Source organism: Taudactylus pleione, unplaced genomic scaffold (genome assembly GCF_031769625.1).
Source record: "Taudactylus pleione unplaced genomic scaffold, aTauple2 ptg000004l, whole genome shotgun sequence".
Taxonomy (NCBI): domain Eukaryota; kingdom Metazoa; phylum Chordata; class Amphibia; order Anura; family Myobatrachidae; genus Taudactylus; species Taudactylus pleione.
The window spans coordinates 998,322-1,022,477 of record NW_028284407.1 but is presented as its reverse complement, the minus strand read 5'-3'; the positions used below and the strand labels follow the sequence as shown (position 1 = coordinate 1,022,477).

The window sequence follows — 24,156 nt, the reverse complement described above, 5'->3', positions numbered from 1 at the left end:
GACTCTGTCATATTTTCACTCTCAAGAGTCAAAATAATCCCCAATCTCTTTAAAGAGGGAACTGATTAAAAGTTATGTTGTAATTATGTATATTTCCTGATATCAATTATGTAAATTCATTTATTATAAAAGAGTGCCCCACAAAGGAATCACTGGCTGCACATTGGCCGAGGCCAATGGAAGTTTTTTTTGGCATTTTATGGGTGTGTCAGCCACCTTCAGTGCTCATTTGCAGCCTGCGGACGCCGATGGGGCCTCTGTTTCAGACCGATCTTTCGCACCCAGCATACAAAAACGAATGATGAAAAGCGATGGACTGGGCTCGATTCCCGGCCCCAGCATTGTTAGCACGCATGTCCGTGGAGAAGTGGAGTGGCCATGCTTCATTGGGGCATGGCCGTGCCTCGCGGAACACCCTGTGACTCTGCATGCCGGCCAAGCAGTGGAGCTGCTCAATCAGGCTTTTAAGAGGCTAGACCAGCCCATTAGGCCATTGGCCCTTCTGTCATTGTCAGAAGTAGAGGATGGCTGGTCTGGCCCTGTTGGTGACAGCTGCGGACATAAGAACAGGGGGCTTCCACATGCATTCGCTCAGACTTTTAGTATACATGGCTGGATTGTCACATTAGCATAATGTAGTAATCAGCCATCCACGGACAGAGAGAGTAGTTGTTGCATCTGTGCCCGACTTAGAATCAGCCCCTTTAAATCCCCCCCGCCGGCAGTACAACATGGTTTTACAGAGGTGCAAAGTTATTTCCTTTTATTGCTTTATTCCCAACTTAGAATCTTAATATGTGAATAGAGGATTGATGCATCTTACACTCATTTTATACATATCTTGCGCCAATTTTGCGTTCCATCTGAGTGCACTATTCTCTGCTCATCACTAGGTGACGTTACACAGAGGGAGGGGGGCGCTGGCACCTGCAGCAGTGCCAGGAGTGCTCTGGGAAGCTGTAATTACGGCCCGGTGCCTGCCTGTAGCGTCCAAAGAGTGCTGCAGGCAGCACTAAAACTGCAATGCCGGCTGCAGGGTGCCGTTCTAGGCACCCTGCAGTCAGAAGCAGGGGCCGTGGGGTGGCGATAGTGCCGCCCACACAGCCCTGCGCTCTGTGCGGCGGCAGCAGTCGACCATCCCTAGTTACGGCCCTGCGTAGCTCAGACAATGTGGGAGGAGTGCACGTGTGTGCTAACTTAGTTCATTTCATATTCTGTTATCACAAGAAGACATGTCCAGCAGTCAGTTGGTTAGTTGGCTGGTTGGGAACAAATTCCAGTTAGAGAATAAGTTAATTTCAAGTAAACAATTTTCATATTACGTCTTGACTCTTGGAGAATAAGCCAGAAGTAAATGGCTAAACCTAAACCCGCTGTCACTCACCTCGTTACTAAATCCTATAATCCTAAAACAGTGCTGAATTGCTGCAAACTGTCTTCTGTAGGACTCCTTAGAGATAATGTCTTGCATGACTGAACCTCTCTCATTGTCAATATATCTATTAGCGGTGCAAAGAAAAGAGAAAAAGAAGATAGGCAATAAAACAAATAATGACGAAGAGTAATATGAACTTTATAAAATCATTGTTTTTCTTACCTAGGAGGCTTTTTATCTGGGAGACTGTATTCAGAAAGCTTTTTATGGTGATAAAGTCCAGCGTAGATGTAATAAAATATATGAAAGTTTTTCTCGCCCCTGATGGAAATAAAAGAAATCAGTAATAAAAACAATACACATACAGTATTACCTATACATTATACGGAACTGAATGGGTATTTGTAAAATATGAAATAAGTACTGTAATAATACACAATTTATTTATTGAATTTTTTTGGTTACATTTTAATTCCACTTCCCAAAGCAGTGACCAATATTTATGGTGTGTATCTTGTGCCAATGTATAGGGCCCATGTGTGACAGAGGAGCCAGGAGAGATGAGACTGTTTCTCAAGTCTTGTTCTCAAGGAGAGTGAAGGTGGTTTGCTTGCAGCTCTAGCTACACTGCCTTCTGGTATATAAAGGAATTCAGTTTCCATGGAAATTAATATGTATAGTTCTAATTGTCCATTTAAAGGTACACAAGCTGTAAGTGGTTACCAACGCTTGTACTGTGCACTGAAATCTTTGGCTAGTGGCACTGAGGAGCTTTAAGCACCTGCATATTGTAGCCCGAGGATCCCCTGCATTACATGCTCTATATGTCTGCACATAACAGGCAGTGTCAGCCTTGAGTACCTGCAGCAGTGCTAGCGTGCCCGGGATTACTCTCTAGCCTTATGCAGGTTAATAAAACCTTTAAAGCAGTAAGAAGTTCAGGTTACCTCGTGTTGTCCAAAGCACTCAGACATGCTTTCACTTTTACAATGCTATTTGTCTAGGGCCTGGGCACATTTCCTGTCTAGAAACTTCCAGTAAGAAATAATCTGATGGGCTACAATGGTCAGTAGTACAGTTTCTGCACAGTTACCTGTAGAACAGATTTTATAAATGTCTCGTGATGTAGAATTATCTTGACATTGTAGATTAAGCAAAGTCTGATCTGAAAAAACTCCATTAAATATTCCATTGGTTTGCTGATGCAAGCTCTGTATAACAGTTCAGTAAAAAAGAGCAAAACAGATCCCAATAGGACCCAGTGCATAGAATGCCGTACTGAAAACCCCTAGCTATCCAACCATAAACGTGCCATCTGCTCCCCATAGAATGCCGTACTGAAAACCCCTAGCTATCCCAACCATAAACGTGCCATCTGCTCCCCATAGAATGCCGTACTGAAAACCCCTAGCTATCCCAACCATAAACGTGCCATCTGCTCCCCATAGAATGCTGTACTGAAAACCCCTAGCTATCCCAACCATAAACGTGCCATCTGCTCCCCATAGAATGCTGTACTGAAAACCCCTAGCTATCCCAACCATAAACGTGCCATCTGCTCCCCATAGAATGCTGTACTGAAAACCCCTAGCTATCCCAACCATAAACGTGCCATCTGCTCCCCATAGAATGCCGTACTGAAAACCCCTAGCTATCCCAACCATAAACGTGCCATCTGCTCCCCATAGAATGCCGTACTGAAAACCCCTAGCTATCCCAACCATAAACGTGCCATCTGCTCCCCATAGAATGCTGTACTGAAAACCCCTAGCTATCCCAACCATAAACGTGCCATCTGCTCCCCATAGAATGCTGTACTGAAAACCCCTTCTGCGCTGCACTGAAAATCGAAATAATCACTTTTTATTAAAAAGAATCTAGTAACCGATATTTTATGTAACTGAAATAAAAGTGTTAAAAAATAAAAATGAAGGAAAATCCTGTTTTATTTCAGGATCATTATTTCATTAGTTATGAATCATTACTCTCTTCATATATAACATTATTAGCATGCTGACAGGAAGTGATCCAAACATTGTTCTAAAGAATATTAAAAATAGAAGTTTTGCATTTTGTTATATATACAGTACATCACTGAAAGTCTGCTAGAACAGTTTTGGTATAAATAGGTTTTCTTAAATATTGGCCCAAAAATAAGCTATTAAAAATCAAGGTGTTTTTTAGGGTAAAATATAGACATAAATGGATATATTATTTGAATACATATTTTAGGAGGTAGGATATATATAAGAAGGAACATTGTATTTGATGAAGCCATTTCACTTACACAGCCTGTTTTATAACCCGGGATTTTTCCAGCAGATACTCAGAGATCTTAGCACCCATTACGGCCCCAGTTGGAGTGAACATCATTTCAAGATACTTTCCAAACCTGCTGGAGTTGTCATTGATCACAGTGGAAGCATTTCCAAAGGCTTCAACCAAAGGGTTCACTTGTAGAATCTTTTCTCTCAGTGTACGGTTATTAGCCTAGGTACAAAATCACACCATAGGGGAATGTAAAAAGGCATGTTCTTACAATGTTATATATTGTGGGTGTTTAATAGTGAAAAAAGATACAACAAAGTGGCATATTCTGCATGATTAAGGCACCTTTTTAGTATCAGGGCTATTTAGGGCACGGCACCCTGCAGCCAGTATGGTTGTTACAGTTTTTATGTAGCCAGGTATTTCTGGCCCCATCCCCTTGGCGTAATGTCTTGGCAACATGTGTTTATGGGGCGGGGATAGCACAGTCACAGTGCAAGTGTCTTCCATAGTTGCCAAGATCGCTTATAACAAGCGGAATTGGGCTTGTTATTTTTGCAAGTTGCTTGTTTTTTTTGCAAGTTGCTTGTTGCTTGTTTTTGGGCTTGTTTTTTTAAGGTTGCTAGTTTTTTAGCTTGTTTTTGTTGTGTGTATTGCCGAGGCACCCCTGGAGGTAAGTAAATGTGTGTGTGTGTGTGAGGGAGGGGGGAAGGTTGTGTCTGGGGAATAGAGGGCAGTGGACAGGGTGAAGTTGGAGGGGGTAGGCATGAAGGAACGGTAAGCTAGATGACAGAAATGAGGCAGGTACATGGAGGTAAGTTAAAATGACTGAGGCTGTTAAAAGGAGGGTATAATGGAATTAGACAGGTGACAGGAATGTAGGAGGTAAAGAAGAGGGGTGAGAAAAATGCAGAGAAGAAGAGTCAAGTAAAGGAAAGGTGGGTACACACAATAGACAATATGTCGCCTGATCCTGCCGATTGGGCTGACATATCGTCCACATCGGCCAGTGTGTACCCACAATTCGTGACCCTGCACACTCCCGCGGGTCGTCCATCGGGGACGCTCCGTTGGCCTGCATGTAGGGTTGATGGAACGACCCAGATGCCGACGCCGGTATAGTGGATGGAGCCGGTGCCCGACATATCGGGCGCTTGGTCACCACACCATGCAGTATGTATTGACCTCCCGATATATATTGCGTGGTCGGGCGTCGCATTGCTGGACACACACACCGGCAAGTGTGTACCCAGTTGAAGACTGGCAAGGGAATGAGGTATGAAAAGAGGGAGGAGGTAAAAACATGGAGGCTGGTGTAGAGGGAGAAAAGCAATATAGGCAGATAAGGCTGTGCACACACTAACATATTTAGGTTAGAGAAGAGGGGAATAAAGGAAGTTAGGCAGGTAGAGAGTGAGGACAAAGGCACCCCCATAAATTGGGCTTTTTTATTGGGATTTTAAGGATTGGTTTAGGCTTGTTGTGTTACTTATAGGTTGCTTGTTTTCCATTTCAGAGTTGGCAACACTGGTGTCTCCCTCTCTCAGTCCATCTGCTGCAAGTGTCTCCCCACTCTCTGCCCAGCTTATGCCAGTCTTTCTCTGCAGAGCGTTTACCAATGGGACCACTACAATTGGTAGATTGCAGACACTCTCTATACATACGGTTCAAAGCCTTTTTATATGCAAAAGCTGTGTAAGCGGACCCCTACCTTTGCACCGGTTCCACTGGGTGTGCAGTTCCTGAGCACTTCTACTCCTATTTTGTGCATTGTTCAATTGTGTGCATTCTGTCCCTCATCTGTGTGTATGTCTCTATCTATCGCTCCCATGTATGTCTGTCTCCCCTTTCTTTTTCCCTCCCTGTGTACAGGGCCGGCGCTACCACTAGGCAAACTTAGGCATTTGTCTAAGAGAGCTGGCCACTGCAGGGCGGTAGTGTGGATGGCACATAAGTGCCGTCCGCACTACACTACTAGGAACAAACATAGAGCCGCCGGCGTCGGCAGCTGTGTGTTTATTTTAGTAGCCGATGAGAGTCAGACAGACTCTCATCGGCTGCTGTGCCCACTGCTGGAGCCGGATTTATGGCTTCCGCAGTGGCTGATGGGACAGACGTCATGGCGTCTCTCCCATCATGCAGAGCGGGCCAGCCCAGGAGGACGCCGGACGGAGGAGCATGCCAGAGCGGGGATTAAGGTAAGTGGAGAGTTTTTTATTTTTCATGTGTGTGTGTCTAGCTGGGGGGGGGGGATGGACGGACTACTGCTGGGGTACTACTAGGGGCACTGATGGAGGTACTACTAGGGGCACTGCGGGGGGCCCTACTAGAGGCACTGTTGGGGGCACTGTGGGGGTACTACTAGAGGCACTGATGGGGGTACTACTAGGGGCACTGATGGGGTACTACTAGGGGCACTGCTGGGGGTACTACTAGGAGCACTGCTGGGAGGACTACTAGAGGCACTGTTGGGGGACTACTAGAGGCACTGCTGCGGGGACTACTGGGGGCACTGCATAGTGGGGGATTACTACTAGGGGTACTGTTGGAGGGGACTGCTACTAGGGGCACTGCACTGGTGGGACCACTACTGGGGGCACTGCATAGGGAGGGTTGCTACTGGGGGGATTACTACTGGGGTACTGCTGGGGGGAGACTACTACTGGGCACACTGCATCGGGGGGACCACTACTGGGGGCACTGCATAGGGAGAGTTACTACTGGGGTCACTATATAAGGGGCATTGCATAGGTGGGGGACTACTACTGGGGGCACTGTATAAGGGGCACTACTGAGGGCACTGTATAAGGGGCACTATATTGGGGGCACTGCATGGGGGGACCACTACTGGGGGCACTGCATAGGGAGGGTTACTACTGGGGTCGCTATATAAGGGGCACTGCATAGGTGGGGGACTACTACTGGGGGCACTGTATAAGGGGCACTATATTGGGGGAACCACTACTGGGGGCACTGCATAAGGGGGATCACTACTGGGGGCACTGCATAGGGGGGCCACTACTGGGGGCACTGTATAAGGGCTTGTGTAGCTATCAAGGGTGGGGGCAGGGGGGCGTAAGGCTGAAGAAATGCCTAGGGTGCCAATAAACCTTGCACCGGACCTGCCTGTCTATAATTTTGTATGTGTATCTTTCATCCCGTATGTGTGCCTCTGGAAGCATTGGGGCCTCTTGAAATGTTGCTATGTACACCAACAAAGTTCTAGATACGCCCCTGACACGTAGTATGCATGGTGTGGTAATAAACACAGATATTCTTGCATGTGGGGGTAGAGCTAAGGGGTGCTGTTGCTCTGGGGCCCGGTAAGATTGACCCCACTCTGCTCTCAAAATATATACATGCCTAGAAGAGGCCCCTGTTCTGCTCTTTTGACACTAGCTGGCTCCTTTGGTATGGGACCCAGAGACACACTGTTTCACCCATCATCATGACCACCATATAGTGTACTTCCCATTGTCATAACAAAGGCCGTGACTCCCACATATAGTTATTGGAAAAAATATAGATACCCTATGCTCAGCCACATGGGCGATATGGTGGCACAGTGGTTAACACTGCATAACAGTTCTTGGGCAATGTTTTAATTTCCAACCAGGGCCCTATCAGTGTACAGTTGGTATGTCTAGATTAACTGGCCACAACAAAATTAACCACAGTGCGCGTTTATGTCTGTGTGTCAGAGAATTCGGAGGTGTACGGTAATCACACAGCCATTGTGTCCTTATATGCAGCGGCTGGGTGATAATAAGCTAATGCTGCAGGAGGCATCTTATAGACACCTTCTGCCAGCCTCTCTGTTGCTTAAAAAGACGCAGCATTGGATTATCTGCGTGAACATCGGTCATCTGAGCAGAGCCGTAACTAGACTTTTGGTGCCCTGTGCCAGAGAGAGCAGCCCCCCCCCTCCATTTTTTAAATAGGGACATAAGATAGTACACCTGAAAAAGGGCCTTAGCTTCATGGGGAAGGGCCAGGAAAGAGATATGGGTACTCCTGGGGCGGCCAGGAGATGCTGGGGATAAAAGAAGAGGAAGCTACAAGTAAGAATGATAAAAAACAGGAAAATTGACAGGCCCAAACAGTGCCCCCTGCCCTTTGCCATGGCACTGGTCGCACTACCCTAGTTACAGCCCTGCATCTAAGTAACCCTCAGGTTACTCAGGGTGGCCATAGAATTCACTCTGCTGAAACCAGTGACACGGCATCAGGTCTGTCCCAGAGAAGTGCCTGGAGAGGTTTCACTCATTAGCAAAGCAAAAAAACATCTCCAGAGCATGCGCAGTTTGGCCGTCTGATGGGTCTCGTGACGTCAGACGGCCAAAACAGGGGAGTCAGACCCGATGCAGCTGCCACAGCATCCTTACCTGGTGTAGCACAGGTAGGGACATTTCAGGACACTCACTATGAGCTCTGGGGAACTTGGAGGCCAAGTCATAGTGATCTGTGCAGCGCTTCTCCCAAACTCGCCTGCCACAGGCAGATCTATCGTTTGGGCTGGTTTACTATAGTTTTTTCCATTGGTTTTTGATCGGTTTTAAAACCGACCTTTAGTATCCTAGTGTACTCCATGTTAAAAAAAATCGTTTGTTGGTCCGATGTTGTAAAGTCGGGTTTTTGGATGTTTTGGCTGTCGATTTTGACGTTAGTAAATGTCCGGTTTGCAAAATCATCAGAAAAACCCAAACACCGACCTTTAGTAATTTACCCCAATGTGTTTGTGTGATGCTTTTATTATTGTATATATGGGTGTTGGTATTATTATAATGTGTGTGTGATGGTATTTCTAGGAGAACGATTCCGCCACGTCCACAGACCCCACCCGTTGACAACCACCATAGACCCCGCTCATTGACAACCACCTCGCTCCCTGCTGTCCCCGATCCTCACAATTATGTACACAACGAAAACATAGCAGCACTCCAAATGACACAAACTGTACTGCTGTGAAATCATTGGAGGTGCTGCTCTGTATTCAGTGTGCGTATGTTGTGTGGCCGTGTATACTAAGGACATAGTGACATGAAGTATCAGGCCGTACCTTTCCTAGGAAGGTCAGATGCTGCACAATCAAATGAGCGCTTTCTGTCTTCCCCGCTCCGCTCTCTCCGCTGATGATAATGCACTGATGGATCAGAAATAATGAAGTGTGTGAAATCATCATACAAGTGGCCGACCTGAGTTACATTACATAGATGGAGACGATCGCTGCCTTTAACTTGTTTTTTTTTTTTTCAATTTTACTAATTTCATTTGCCTCATTTTAGGGGAAATGACGAAAGTGAGTTAAAGAGAGAAATAATTACATCCTGTATATTGTATTTCCTAGAAAATGTCCATTAAAAGGCAATATTAATTTGGACTTTATAACACCAATAGCAGTGTGAAGAAACACAGAAATACACTTCTAATACACAGTGATCCAGATCACTTTACTGACACAGGAGAGAGATGAACACACAAATACTGTCCTCGTTTCATATTTTGGGCTCAATCCAATTAACTCGGTTCTGCACGCGAAGGGGGTGAGTTGCTGTTGCAACGGCGGCAACTGCATTGGAACTCGTCACCCTTTTGGCCCTATCTTGCCCCAGGTTTGTGACTTTTTGTTCATCTGCATCTGCAGTACCGTAAGGGCGGCACATAGCCGCACTTATTCACGGCTATATGCCTAATTGGATTGAGCCCTTAGTAGCTCATTCAGACCTGGAGGCTAAGCTGTGCTCTCTCGCTGCTGTCAGGGGTCGGGTTTGCAAATTCCGTGATCGCACTGTCTGGTGTTAGGATGCCCTCTATGTCTTAGAGAGCGACGGCAGAGCGAACGCACGCCAGTATAAAGACGCCCACCTTTCTCTCTTAGCACGTCATCTCCAGGAAGTGTGTGACTAATCGGTGACATCGAGAGCCATCGGAGCTGCACACAGCGCTTGAGGTAGACCCTACCCCTCCGCAAGCACTGCGATCACTGCAGGCTGAAATACAACCAAGTGACGTGTTAAATGACGCATCTTTGCTAATTATGCACACCCATAAAACGCCGTTAATACGCCCAGACATGCCTGCGTTCGCGCATCCACTCCCCTGTTCACAAGCACCTTCCCCTGTTACCACCCTCAAACAGCGCTGTCACTCAAATTAGCGTCCAGTTAAGAGCGCACGATTCCTAATCGCAATGACTGATTTGCGCACGCACCCTGTGATGCGTATGCATGCGCAGACAGGCGACAATTGCCAATAGCGTGCATCCGTGGCTTTGCGTCCAGGTCTGAATCAAACCCTTAGAACAAAATTTTGCTGTTAATATATCATGTCATTTTAGTTCTCATTAGATACAGTCCAAGACAGAATCCAGAGCAGACTGTACATCCTAAGCCATCATTATGCCCGCAGTGCAAATGTCAGAACATGAAGCATTCCAGTCCTTGTATACTGTATCCTGTACTGTACCTGATCCTTGCTGAAAGTCACCATTCCTTGGTATGCCGCATCTGCCGTGGCAAATATATGTGGGGGATTTGATGCTCGTTTCACTCCATGATACAACTTGGAAAACTAAACAAAAAAAAAACTGTTATATGGCAACACCTTTATACTGTATGTTAAGGTAGATCGCCAATAAGAAATTACCTGTTTCAGAAGTAATATCCGTTCACTGAATATAATGTGTTCAATACCGTGCACAGGCTACTAACAGTATTACAGCATATTTATATCAGCATTGTGGAAAGTTTACAATCAATCTACAGAAATAGCCTATAGTATACTGTATATAAAATGTATGCTAAATATAGTTAAGAAGAGACGCTATAATAATATTATATTTGCTATCATTTTCCTGTGAATTAGACGGCAGCTTCAATAAAGATATTGTGTAGAGACCGCAGCAACTCTGGGGTGCAAAAGTGTGAACTAAGCCAATGGGAGGGGTTAGACAGATTGGGGTACAGACTAGGAATATACAGGGCACAGAGAGGAGGTGGAGCAGGTACTTATTACCCAAGCCCAAGCTTGTTAGAGGGGCCCAGCTTGGGGCCCAGATCAGCTGCTACGGGGAACTCTGGGGGACATTCAGACCCGCTCGCGAGCGCAGGACGCTCGCAAGCGGGTCGATGTTACCCCACTGCGCATGCGCACGAACGGAGGGAGCTCCGTCGTGCGCATGCGCGAGACCCGGCTAGCGACGGGGTAGCCGTCGCTCAGGGTCTCGCACCAAAGGGGGCGTGCTGTCGATGTTGATTGACAGCACGCTTTGGTGGGCGTGCCGGGGGCGTGACTGCCAGACGGAGGCGTTCCCATGGGAACGCCTACCGTCTGAAGCCGGCCCCACTGACATCACTAGTGATGTCAGTGGGAGTGATTTTGGCTCTGATAGAGCCAAAATCACTCCAGGGCTTGCGGCAGCGAGACCCTACCGCAGGGTCTCCGTCACAAGCCCGATGGTCGCGATGGTCTTGACCATCGCGACCATCATCACGACGCTCGCATAAGCTGTGGGTGGTCACCCACAGCTATGCGAGCGTCCAGGAGGACGCTCCATTTTCATGTAGGAGGGCCCTGATTCAGAGTGAGCGCTCTGGTCAGAGCGTCCGGCTCTGAATCAGGCCCTCTGTACGGCCGCCGACACCCCCCTGTACAGCAGCAAGAAGGAGGGGACATGATTGGCAGAGGGTGTGTGCACTCAAGAAGTCGTCTCTCTACACAGCTGTGGGCAGGGCTATGTGATCTGCAGTAGGCAGGGCAGACACTAATTTTTTGGCCTTTTTTCAGAGGGTCCGTGGCCACACATCCCCAGATTGACCACCCCCCTCACAATATCGGTGCCCTTGGCTGCTCTCTATGGCCCTGGGAAGGTGAACACTAAAGGGGTCTCTTGATGAAGCTGGTATAAGCCCTTTCTCTGGTGTTTTCGTCATAGAAAGGGCTTATCTCAGGGCCTGATTCAGTATGGATCGCAATTGGGATCGTTGCTGCGTAATCGCACGCAATGAAGTTGCGAAAACATGCTAATGTCTGCCACAGCTCAGCCAGCATAGAGAAGCCCACTGCTGCTTCCTCACATCCATAATACCTCTCAGTCCTGCGTACACATCGGTAACATCAAAGCACATCGGTCCGTCACGCACAATTACAGCAGGTCTGATCGGTGACAGAAATTGCAAGTCTCGTCGCTCGCAGTGGCTAATTTATGCACGCCCACTGCGTTCAAATGGAGAGGCACGTCTACGTTTCTCCATCCACTCCCCCGTCACCTCCCCCGTCACCACCCCCAGTGATTCCTCAGTGCGTCCGTAATTGCAGTGCGATGCATACACAAAACTGAACAATCCGACGATCTGCGTACGTAGTTGCAATTGCGTACGCTGCTGAATCAGGCCCTCAGACTTTCCCAATATACCATTAAATAAAAAGTGGAGAAATCACTGATTTCTTCTGCAATACCTGTCTTCCCGACACTTACGGCGGCCTAAGTACACGTAACAAGCTATTCCTTGCGCATTAGCTGTGGCCACGATAACTAGCAAACCTGTAGTGGCCGCTAGCCAAGTATGTACATATTACTGTAACCTGCGCTGGCATCTCTGTCAGTGACCAGGACAAAATCCCTGCACAGGAACCCAAGCATGGAAAATTGCAGCGGAAGAACATTATCTATCCCTGAAATATGCATTGATACATAATAATTCATAATGCAAGGCCTTGATAAATAATATACCCCTTAGTTTTGTGGGATGAGATTATGTAAAGGGAATTTTGTAAAGTACAATAAGGATGTCTCTTTCAGACACACTTCATTTTAGTCTTAGGTGTCCTCAGTGGTACTCCAGAGGTCCCAGCAGCACCCTAGTCATCTGCCTAATGGCAGCACCAACCCGGATTGTAGATCTGAACCTTTTGCAGTTTTTAATGGCAGTGTAATTATTTTATCACCTGATTCCGGTTTCCCATATAAATTTTCTTTACAATTATTACTATTATTAATACTAATAATAATTATAATAATAATAATATTACTGTTACTATTGCTTCTTACCTGTGGGGAGTAAATGCTGAGATTCTGGAAAGGATTTAAAGCTATTAAAATATCTCCAACATAGGTGTAAATCTGTAGGTCAGCAAATCGTGTCTGCAACTGTTGTATTATGGTTTCCTGAAATCAATAAGCACAGAATAAGCCAAACGGTCACCCATTGGTAACACAACCAAACCGTATACAATAAGAAGATAATACCTGACGAAGGTAAGTAGGAGCCCATTATTCTAATAGTCCATTCTAATGCTCAGTTATATCAAACATTATGGGAAAGATTTATCAGACTTTCTAAAGAGGACATGTGGAGAAGCTTCCCAACGCAACCAATCAGATTATAGCTATCATTTACCTAGTGCATTCTATAAAATGATAGTTAGTATTGGATTTGTTGCTCGTCCTCTTTAGAAGGTTTGATAAATATCCCTCTATATAATATGATATGCACTATATATGAGATAACCATTGTATCCAGCTCTACAAATTTGCCTCAACGCATAACAGCTTATTGCCAAGATGAGGGGCGCGTGCAGAGACCGCTGTAGTACCCTGCAGTGATGAATAGTTGTCTAATGTACTTTTTAATAGTAAAATAAGGAGGTCTCAAATGGGGAAAAAGAGGATTTGCCGGACTCTCCTCCAGGAGATCTTCGAAGGGGAAGTCCAAGGAACGACTGCGCTGGGGATGGGGGGGCATTGAATCACGTTTCTGCCCCTCTAAAAACAATTCATGCCAATTTGTAGCAGAAGGGGGTCACAGTGTATCACATCAATGCAGCATACATGCCTACTCGACCGAGTTTTCAGGTAACCCCCCCCGCACCCCCGGAGTTGGCACTTCTCCCACATCCCGCCCCTAATGAAGCGGGCAGGATGGGAAGATTTTACGGGGAATTTTCAGGTCAGTGAGAAGGAGGCGAGGCTAAAATTACACAAATCGCATCATTTAGCCCTGCCCCCTACTGGCGGACCCTCAAACCGTGGCCTTTTCCTATGGTGGGACGGGGCCTAATGACGTACACAGTCCGGCCCCACCCCTGAAGATGTCAACAGAATCTCCTCTCCGAGCTTCTCCCGGGAGGAGGTTTATAAAGTCGGCCAGTGTGCACTGCAGCCTCCCCCCACCCACTTGACTGCAGAATTTGAAAGGATGCGGTGAGGTTGTCTAGTCTTCAGCTCAATCAAATTTGGGAGTCTCATGGACAAGTACCACTTGTGTCATACCTGTACATACAGGGATTGAGATACAGGAGGCCACTGGGGAAAGAGGCAGAAGAAACGCGTCAATTGGCCACGCCCCCGCAACACAATGCGACGAATCACAGCTTCATGCAAAGGGGCAGGGCTATTATGATGCATGACTTGAGTGTGATTGTTAGTCCTGGGATCATGCAAGCCAACACTTCATCAAATGATTACAGGAGAACCAGCAAAGTATACAGATGTTCTATCCTCATATACACCCATCCTCAAATCCCGCTAAATAGCGCTGTTGGGCGCGCCATGAAAAATGTGACTAAGCCATGACATGTGTCTTTTTTGCTTAATTACTCAATTTGCATCTTTCTCACACTGCTAATCTGATACAAGCACAAGGTAAGAGACAAGTGTACCCTGTGCACCACTAGTGGATTTGCTGCTATTACAAAAAATTATGCTAATTGGATAAAAAATAGCAAGAGACCGGGGACCGATATGGCTGAGCCGTGCCATAATTGTGAGAAATGTGCAAATCCTCCAGTGCACTACAAGTCTGTTGGTGTGCGGCTGCAGTGCTACATTGCAAAAGTCAGAAACTATGGACCTCATACAGAGTCGGTCGAAGCGGCCGCACTGTCGTACGCGAAAAGGGTCCGTATATGCAAATGATTCCCTCGCAAGTTGCGTCCCTAAGTTCGGATCGGTAGTTGGCAGACCAAGGGGAGGAAGCGGTCGGATGACCAAAAAATACGCCCCCTTCTCGTACGCATTGCACGTCATCTCCGGGCATATAAGGATTAATCGAGACCATCGGCAACCATCGAAACTGGTCGTAGAGCTTAAGGTTGACCATACCCTCTCTTAAGCTCTACGATCATGTCAGTGTAAAAACCTCCCATGTCACATGTGCCATGACGCTACTTTGTTAATTATGCACTCCCATAATCCATATGTACTCCCATAAAACGCCATTCGCATAATGAGGCATGCCTGCGTTCGGATCTGCACTCCCCCGTTTTCAAGCACCTTCCCCTGTTACCACCCACAAACGCCTCCATCTGTCACTCAAACTACCGACCTGGCTGTGTTCAAGGAGAGAGAAATTTCTGATCGTAGCGGCTAGTTTGCGCACGCGCATTGCAAACTGTATGCATGCGCAGTATAGCGAACATCGGTGGCGTACGACCGTGCGGCCACTTCGACCGACTCTGAATGAGGTCCTATATGTGGCTTCTAATCTGCGCCACAAGTCTTGCACAATATGGCTAAAAACACAGTAGGTTAATTAGGACACATCTGGTCCACTCCCTCTAAGTTTCTGGGCCAGTCCCAGTTTCAAAAAGTTTGTTCTCAGAATATTTTTTCCCCTGGAAATATCTCTATTTTCCAGTAATGACAATATGGGTTCAGTATGTTTGTTCGCTGATCACAATGTCTACAGTCATTATTTAGACATCATGATGTTGACAGAAACATGTCGACAGACAAGATGTCGAAATGTACAGAATGATGACAACTACGATGTCGACATTGACAAAATGTTGACATGTTCGAAATGTCAACAGACAATATGTAGGCACCCAATTTTAACTCTACTCCTATGCTAACCCTAAACCCAACCCTAAAATTTATATTGTCAATGTTTTAACTGTGTTGACATTTTGCAGGTATCAACATTTTAACCATTTCAACTTTATGATATTGGACATGATGGTGCCGACCTTCTGACATGCTGACGACATTCAGTAAAATGTATATTTTACTGCATGTTGTATGCAATTCTCACATGTATCCTTATAGTCTGGGTTTTATAGCACAATAATAAAAAGTTTAAACTTGAAAAAGTAAGTTATTATCAAATCAGTAAACTTGTCATGATTGGGATTGTAGTGCTCCAAAGTTCGTAGAGACATGACGTGGTTAGATTCAGCAAAATCTTCCTTTGAACTATTTTGAAATGCTGGAAACTCTGGCAGGGTGAATTGCTGAGCGAGAGTAGCACCTACACACAATCCTGTATACAATGAATGATACAGCTAATCCTGTAATATGGAGATGCCAACACATCTCTAACCTAACTCACATAAAGGAATTACTGAGACCATGCTCCGTGTAACACTTCAGATAAGAATACATTTGGGATTTTTTTGGTGTATATATTTACAAAATAAAACATAATATAAAAGTTACATTATGGCATTATCCAATTAGCCCTGCACATTGTTCAGGCACTAATGGATCCCGTGGGGTTATCCAATTAGCCCTGAAGTCAGCCTGATGCGGGCACTCACTGGGGCTTTCTTTTCAGGACCTGATGTGTCCGAGAAAAATTCCACGAAAAGTGCAGTTTTTTTCACCCCTGAAATGGCGAAAACACATAGGTCTGTGAACTTACCACGGATCCTATGCGTTTTGTGGAGAAATATCCTATTATTTCATCTGAAATAATAGGATAGGGGGAAAAAAACATGTGGCGAAAAATTGGATTAATCGGTGAAAAATCCCAGTTTTTCGCAGATCGCGGCTAATTGGATACCCCCCTATATTGGTTATGTCAGAGCTTCCCAAACTCTGCCATTATAGTTCACATTGTAAGGATATCCATGCTTGAGCACCAGTGACTTAATTAGTATCTCAGTCAATTTGCTTTAACCATCTGGGCTCAAGTATGGATATCCTTAAAACCTGGACTGCAATGGCGGAGTTTGGGATCCTCTGGTTTATGCTAACAATCATGCACAGGTGAGCACCATCGCAATACAACATTTTTACTGTATTACCTCATCTAGCACCTCCAGATTGACCAGGTCATCATCCAGACATGCGGGTTCCTTGGTCTGCAGCACATAGGGCCGCCTCGTGTGCATCCGTTCATACCTGTAAGATAAAGGCATTGAATAAACTTATATGTTATTATTACACATGCACAGCTCACGCAACTCTGCGAGTAGTTGTGTCTATCAATTCATTTATAGGGTACGGGAAATTGTATTCAGACAGAATTGCCCCAATACTGAATCAGATGTGCAGCTCTGGTACAGCAGCTCAATCAGCCTGTGGGAAAACTCACCATCCTTCCACGTAATAGATAAATATTTTCCCAGCTACCTGAGAGTGGTTGTCAGAGTTGGTCTCCTGTATAGTTACCTTTCTGCATTACACAAGGCCTCTTCTATCAGGCAGCCTTTCTGACACAAGACTTCCTTTAAGCAGTCCATTTGTACTTGTACTGGCCAAGCTCCTGGTCTGAGATGTAATCTTGGTCTTTACGTTACGGAATTAGAAGCAAAGACATTTTATCTGCTAACTCTATGTAATCTGATTATACTCAAAATCTTGAAACTATTCAACAATTGCATTAAAATGGACTAACAAAGAAACAAAAAACTAGGGATTGTCGAGGCAACTCCACTGAGGCAGGCAAGCTTGTATCCTATGCAGATTTCCTGTCTTGAATTATAAAATGGGGAAGTAGAACAGTGTCTGGGTTAGAGAGCAGTAGCCCCCTGCTGTGGAACATTTAGCACTGATCCGCAATGAAGACTTCTGACTTCTCCCATAGAAGCTAGGCAGTCACATGATCAGATGCCTCTGGGATAAATCCCGAAGCATTGCTATATTACTGCATTAATACCAATTATCTTTGCAGCTTTTCATTTACCAAAAAAAATCTATATATGAGAATCATTTATTCAATGTGTTGAAGCAATAATATATTTTGAAAAAATAACTATCATTTTGATGAAAGTATTAAAACAATAATATAAAAACCCTTTAGATTAAAAATAAAACATTCATTTCACATTGCAATGCCTTATGATAACAAACTGTAAGGGGTAAATTTACTAGGATTCGAGCTTGGTCGAGATTGCAATCTCTAGTGAGTTTAGGCATTTATTTCAACTCACAAATTTACTAAAGATAAACTCGGGTGAGTTTGGGAGAGATTTCTCTCTATTCACTGTGAAACTCGTGTGAGATTGCAAATTTGAATAAACTCACCATCTGAAGTACTTTTTAATGAAAAAGATACAACTCGGGAATTTACTAAGAAACAAGATTACAATCTCGGGTGTAATTGTTGCTAACTCGCAGCTAATTAGAAGTTTCAAATAGACCACCTTCCGAGTTTGCCAGAAACATACACAGATCAGTGTGATTTGTTTATGTTTCTGCGTTGAATCACTATTGTAATGCTTAATGTTAAAAAAAATGATGTAGGGTCCCCCCCAATAGACATAACCAGCCTCGGACTGCTCAGCCAGTTCTGGTTTCTAAAATTACGGGGAAAAAATGTCTGGGGTTCCCCCGTGATTTAAGATCCAGCACCTGGCTGCAGGGCCAGTCCTAGTTTTAAATATAGGGGGAAAAATGTATTTAAAACCAACACTGAACCCAAACTGACCGGGGTGTAATGCCACAGCCAGGGGACCCTATCACCGGGTCTCCCTGGCCAAAGCATTAACACCCCAAACCAGTCAGCCAAGCTGGGGATCTCAGGGGAGGTGGGGACCCCCCCCAAGAAGGGGTCCCCCCTCTCCCGAAACCCAGGCTTAGGCTGAAGCCTGAGGCTCTTCCCTGCACCCTTGGGCTGTGGATTCGGGGGTAATAATGTGGGACACTATTCTATTTTACAGTGGAACTACAGGTGCCAGCATGCCTGTCCTTTGGCACTTGTGGAACTACAAGTGCCAGCAGGCGGCCGGCACCTGTAACCCCACTGTAAAATAAATAGATAAATAATCACAACACTCACATACCATGTATAGTACAACTTTATTACATACCTACCTACTTTACTCAAACATCCCTGCTACCAGCTGGTCTACCCCCTTGTCCCATAGAATCCACTGGGAGTAACGAAAAAAAAAAAAAAACAATACTCACCTCCTTCCTGGCGCTAGTCTCCGTAGCATTCCCATGTCTTGGCAAAAAAACAAACCGCAACCCACTCAAGAAACTTACATTAGCGTTGTATGTGTGTGACCACATACATCGCTAACCGGCTCCTGACTGCTCAGTGTGAACTGTCAGGAGCCGGCAGCCAATCAGCGGCCACTAACTGTAGAGCGACCGCTGATTGGCTCCAGCTCCTGACAGTTCCCACGTGGGTAAATAAACACAGAAGCACGGACAGGATCAGGGAGATCGGTGCTTCTGTGTTTAAAAAAATTAAAACCAGTGTAAAAAATAAAAATAAAATGGTGTGCCCCCCCTCCCAAAAGAACAACCAGCCCCGGGCTTTGGAGACCCAGTACTGGTTGTGCTAAATACAGGGGACAAATGATGTAGGGGTCCCCTGTATTAAGCACAACAAGCACCAGGCTATTCAGAACCAGCACTGGTTGCCAAAATACAGGGGACAAAAGATGTAGGGGTCCCCTGTATTTAGCGCAACCAGCACTGGGCTCTGAGACAGTTCTGGTTTTGAAAATACAGGAGAAAAAAGGCGTAGGGTTCTCCTGAAAATTCCAGAACCATTATCAAACTTTTCTAGTGGGGGGATAATGCCACAGCCAGGGAAACCTTTTCACGGGGTCCCCAGCCAAAGCATTACCCCTGACCACTAGTCAGCCCAGGTCAGGGATCCCTGGGGAGCTAGGGATCCCCCCAATAAAGAGGTAACCCTCTCCAGGGAACCCCAGGCCTGGGCTGATAGCTCGGGGCTATCCTTGGCACCTCTGGCAGATGGGTGCCGGGTTGATTATGTAGTGTGGTGTGATTGATAGTAGTAAAAATATTGTCTTTTGCTGTGGATCTACAGGTCCCAGCAAGCCTCCCCTGCATGCTGCTACTTGGAGAACCACAAGTACCAGCATGTGGGGCATTATGGGCCCGCTGGTACCTGTAGTTCCACAGCAAAATAAATATAAAAAAAAACACAGAACACACACACCGTGACAGTACAAATTTTATAACACATACATGCACCTATTTATCCCTGAATCCATCATGTCCCCTTGTCCAGTAGGAATCCATAGGGTACCTGTAATAAAAAAATCTATACTCACCTCCTCCTATGTGTGGATTGTGGGCCTGATTCAGAGCCGGACGCTCTGACCAGAGCGCTAGCTCTGAATCAGGGCCCTCCTACCTAAACTTGGAGCGGCCTCCTGGCCGCTCGCATAGCTGTGGGTGACCATCCACAGCATATGCGAGCGGCCAAAAAGATGGTCGCGATGGTCTTGACCATCGGGCTTGCGACGAGACCCTGCAGTAGGGTCTCGGTGACCGCAAGCCCTGGAGTGATTTTGGCTCTATCAGAGCCAAAATCACTCCCACTGACATCACTAGTGGCGATATTTTGGGTAGCAGTGCTTAATGTGGTCCTAGAGATATGGTGGAACGACCCCCCCTGCCCACGGCGATTTATGAAAAAAAGGACAGCGTGCGCCTAAGGCGTGTAGCGCAAAAAAGGGGCGTGATCTTGAAAGAAGTAGCACAATCTTATCCACATTACACCGCGCATAGTGCTAGAGATTCACATTACACCATAAAGTAGTGTCCCTTATATATGCTCTGACACACAGTAATGACCACATTATTGACACTTATACACAATGCCCACAGTAGTAGTGCCTATAATTCAATGCCCCCAGTAGTAGTGCCCATTATGCAGTTCCCCCTTTATGCAATGCCCCCTGTAGTTGTGCCCAATATGCAATGCTTCCTGTGTTAGAACCCATTATGCAATGCCTCCTATATTAAAGCCCATTATGCAATGCCTCCTGTATTAGAGCCCCTTACGCTGTGCCCCCAGTTGCTCCCATTATGGAGTGCCCCTTATGCAGTGCCCCTATACTGCCCATATACAGTACCCCAGTAGTGCCCTTATACAGTACCCCCAGTAGCACCCCTTATACAGTGCCCCTTATAGTGCCCTTATACAGTACCCCCAGTAGCACCCCTTATACAGTGCCCCTTATAGTGCCCTTATACAGTACCCCAGTAGTGCCCTTATACAGTACCCCCAGTAGCACCCCTTATGCAGTGCTCCCTATAGTGCCCTTATACAGTACCTCAGTAGTGCCCTTATACAGTACCCCCAGTAGCTCCCCTTATACAGTGCCCCCAGACAGTAGTGCCCCATATGCTGTGACCCCAGTAGTGCCCTTATGCAGTGGCCCCAGAACACCCCCAGTAATGCCCCTTATGCTGTTCCCCTTCCCCAGTGCAATAATACTTACCTATCTTCAGGATATCCAGGCTGGCTTCCACCAGGAGGGTTCCGGGCGCGCACCTCCTTCTTCCTCCGGCATGCTGCGTGCATGATGACGTCACCGTGGCCGGCGTCCAGAGCAACACATAGGCACATAGAGATGCTCTGTGCCTGTGTGTGGCTCTGGACGCCGGCCACGGTGAGAGAACCAAGTGACCCCCGGCAGCGGCGTGCAGGGCCTTGGGGTTGTTGGTGGTGCAGAGGAAGGGGGTGTGCGGCCAGCAGGTGCGGTGCGCGGGTCTGTATGCTGCTCTTTTTGGTGTCACCCCCTTGAAGGGTGACACCCAGTGCGGCCGCACCCCCCGCACCCCCCTTCAGACGCCACTGGATCTATCAGTGTATCTTCGGAGTATGGGGCGAAACCAAGGCTCATGGAGAAACCCATGCAAACACTGGAAGAACATACAAACTCTGCACAGATCGGACCTTGGTTGTAATCAAACCTTTGACCCCAGCATTATAAGGCAGCAATGCTAACCATGGAGCAACTGTGCCACCAAAACTTTTGCCACTTTTACAATCAAGAGCCATTTGAAAAATCAATAGTAACAATGCTCGTCGAAATTCCAGTGGTCATAATGTGTCATGTGGAATGTCTAAGAGTGCACTTAATTTAGCAAAGATTCATACAGAAGGTTATGTCTACTTTCTGGCCTATGTATCAAGGCAAGTGTGGAGCAAAGAAGAGCAGCACTATTCCTCCCTTTATTTGCCTTTAAATAGTCACTTTGCACGGCTAGACAGTTAAAGGCTAATTAATGATTCTAATACAGTTCTAGTGCAAACCTTTAAGAAATGTTAGTAAATAAGACTTATTAGGCAGGATACATCAAGCATTCACTAACTCATTGCAAGAATTAATAATGCTGGTATGGATGAAGATTTGCGAGTAAATTCGCAAAGGACAGCTGTGATAGGAGCTGTCCTCTGAGATAGAAGGACTTCTGGGTTCATGACCTAGAAGTCCTTTTGCGCATGCCTTGTTTGATGCGCACGCCATGGCGGTGCTGGTAGGGATCCGATTGGATCCCTCTAAGGTCAGAATGCAAAAAGAAGTCCATAGGCTTCTAGTGGGCAAATCCATCTGAAGATAGCGTTGCCAACCAAGCTGTTAATCAGGGGCATAACTAGGCCCCATAGCAAAAATGTGTAAGGGCCCCTATATACCACCCAATGGTGATAAATGTATATAACACATGTAACTTTGACATGGAAGGTGGACCTCCCTCAGCTCTGGGCCCCATAGCAGCTGCACCCGTCACCTATGGTAGTTACAGCTATGTTGGAGCATATCAGAAATGTGGTCAAACCACTGAAAATGGCATTCGCGGGTTTGACTGCATAATTGATGATCGTGTATCACGTCCATTTGGATATGTCTAGAAAAAGGAATTTAAGGAGTTTCCACCTAAAACACCCATTGTTGGGTGTTATCTGCAGATTTCTAGTATCTCCTGAATGTATCTAGAGGAGGACGGGACAGCAGCAGATACTCTCGGTTTTTGATCGCACAAGCAGCCATAGATTTCTATGTGGGCTGCTAGTTGTGAGATCTACCAAGCAGCTTGTTCCCGGTAACTTACGCCATCTTCAGACGGCTGTGCGTGCATATTAGGCTGGCCGGGTCCCAACCTAGAAGCAATGTGATAGCGTCATTTATCAATGTGCTTCACTGCTTGCAGCTCTTTGCCAGGACAGGCTTCCAGTGAATTTAGTTGATAATATCATATAAATAGGGCCCATTGTCACTTAAAAGCAAAATTTCAATGATCAACTGTTGGTTGAGCAAACTTGGAGGTGTGTCTTTCATATGCAGAGGACACAGACAGACCACGACGTGCAGAATGCCAACAGGTAAGCTCCCACTGACATTGGGGAACCACAATCACAGGAGCCAACAAATGTGCTTCTCCTTCCTCTTTTCTTAAATCTAGCAACCTCTGCTTCTGGCTACTTTCCCTAACTTCCCTACAAGCTTAACCATCCTTTTTCAGAGATGTAGTTTAAATCCCGGCTGTCAGCATGCCGACGGCCAGAATACCAGCACCGGAATTCCGACACCAGTCAGAATCCCGGCACCAGCATCCCGATGGGAAGTATTGGGGTTAGAGGGAGGGTTAGGCACTAGGGGGGAGGTTAGGTTTAGGCTGGGGGGGAAGGGTTAGGTTTAAGCTGTGGGGAGGGAGGGAGGGTTAGGTTTAGGGGTAGGGCTAGGATACTTATTGACAGGTGTTGGTACCCTAACCTTGTCGAGATGCCGGTGTCAGGATTCTGACCGCAGGGATCCCGATGGAAAGTATTGGGGTTAGGCACTAGGGGTGGTTAGGTTTAGGCAGCAGGGGGAGGGTTAGGCTGTGGGGAGGGAGGGGTAGGGACAGGGTAAGGATGCTTACTGACAGCTGTCGGTACCCTAACCCTGTCGGGATGCCGGTGTCGGGATTCTGACCACCGGGATCCAAAGCGCCGGCATCCTGTACCCAACCACTTTTTCATGCAGCCTAAAACAATAATGCAGCTGATGGAGCAGAGAAAAGAAAAGAGACTACAGATGGAGCAAAGCATAGAAGTCTGTTGGAGCCGGAGAGTAATTGTATATATCATTTAATTTAGTGGTATATACATTTATTGTATATACATTTAATTTTTGTTTTTTAGGCATTTGGGGCGACTGTTAGCAATTGGTGATGGGAAATGATCTGTGAATGGCAAAGCACATGAAACGCTAATCAAAAAGTCACAGCCTCAACATTCGCAGCACTATGCTGAGTGCAAATACATACTCATCAATAAAGATTACTTTGCTTCGAGTTAGAGGGCCTGATTCAGAGTCGGACGCTCTGACAGAGTGCTCGCTCTGAATCAGGGCCTGCCTTCTGTTTTTTTAGAGCGGCCTCCTGGCCGCTCGCATAGCTGTGGGTAACCACCCACAGCTATAGCGAGCGGCCTTGTGGTAGGGTCTCGTTGCCGCAAGCCCTAGAGCGCTTTCGGCTCTAACAGAGCCAAAAGCACTCCCACTGACATCACTTGTGATGTCAGTGGGGCCGGCCC

At 46.3% G+C, this 24,156-nt stretch overlaps 1 protein-coding gene across 1 annotated transcript in view; it reads right to left on the bottom strand.

The window, feature by feature from the left end:
* The window catches only part of MYO3B (myosin IIIB), a 420,510-nt gene that overhangs the window by 272,975 nt on the left and 123,379 nt on the right, over positions 1-24,156 (bottom strand). Inside the window, exons 5-11 of the mRNA XM_088474539.1 lie at positions 16,670-16,766; positions 12,693-12,809; positions 10,109-10,213; positions 8,703-8,786; positions 3,663-3,865; positions 1,598-1,696; positions 1,385-1,499 (exon numbers count right to left, since the gene is read on the bottom strand). Coding sequence (XP_088330665.1) covers positions 1,385-1,499; positions 1,598-1,696; positions 3,663-3,865; positions 8,703-8,786; positions 10,109-10,213; positions 12,693-12,809; positions 16,670-16,766 — 820 coding nt within the window. The remainder of the gene's footprint in view (positions 1-1,384; positions 1,500-1,597; positions 1,697-3,662; positions 3,866-8,702; positions 8,787-10,108; positions 10,214-12,692; positions 12,810-16,669; positions 16,767-24,156) is intronic.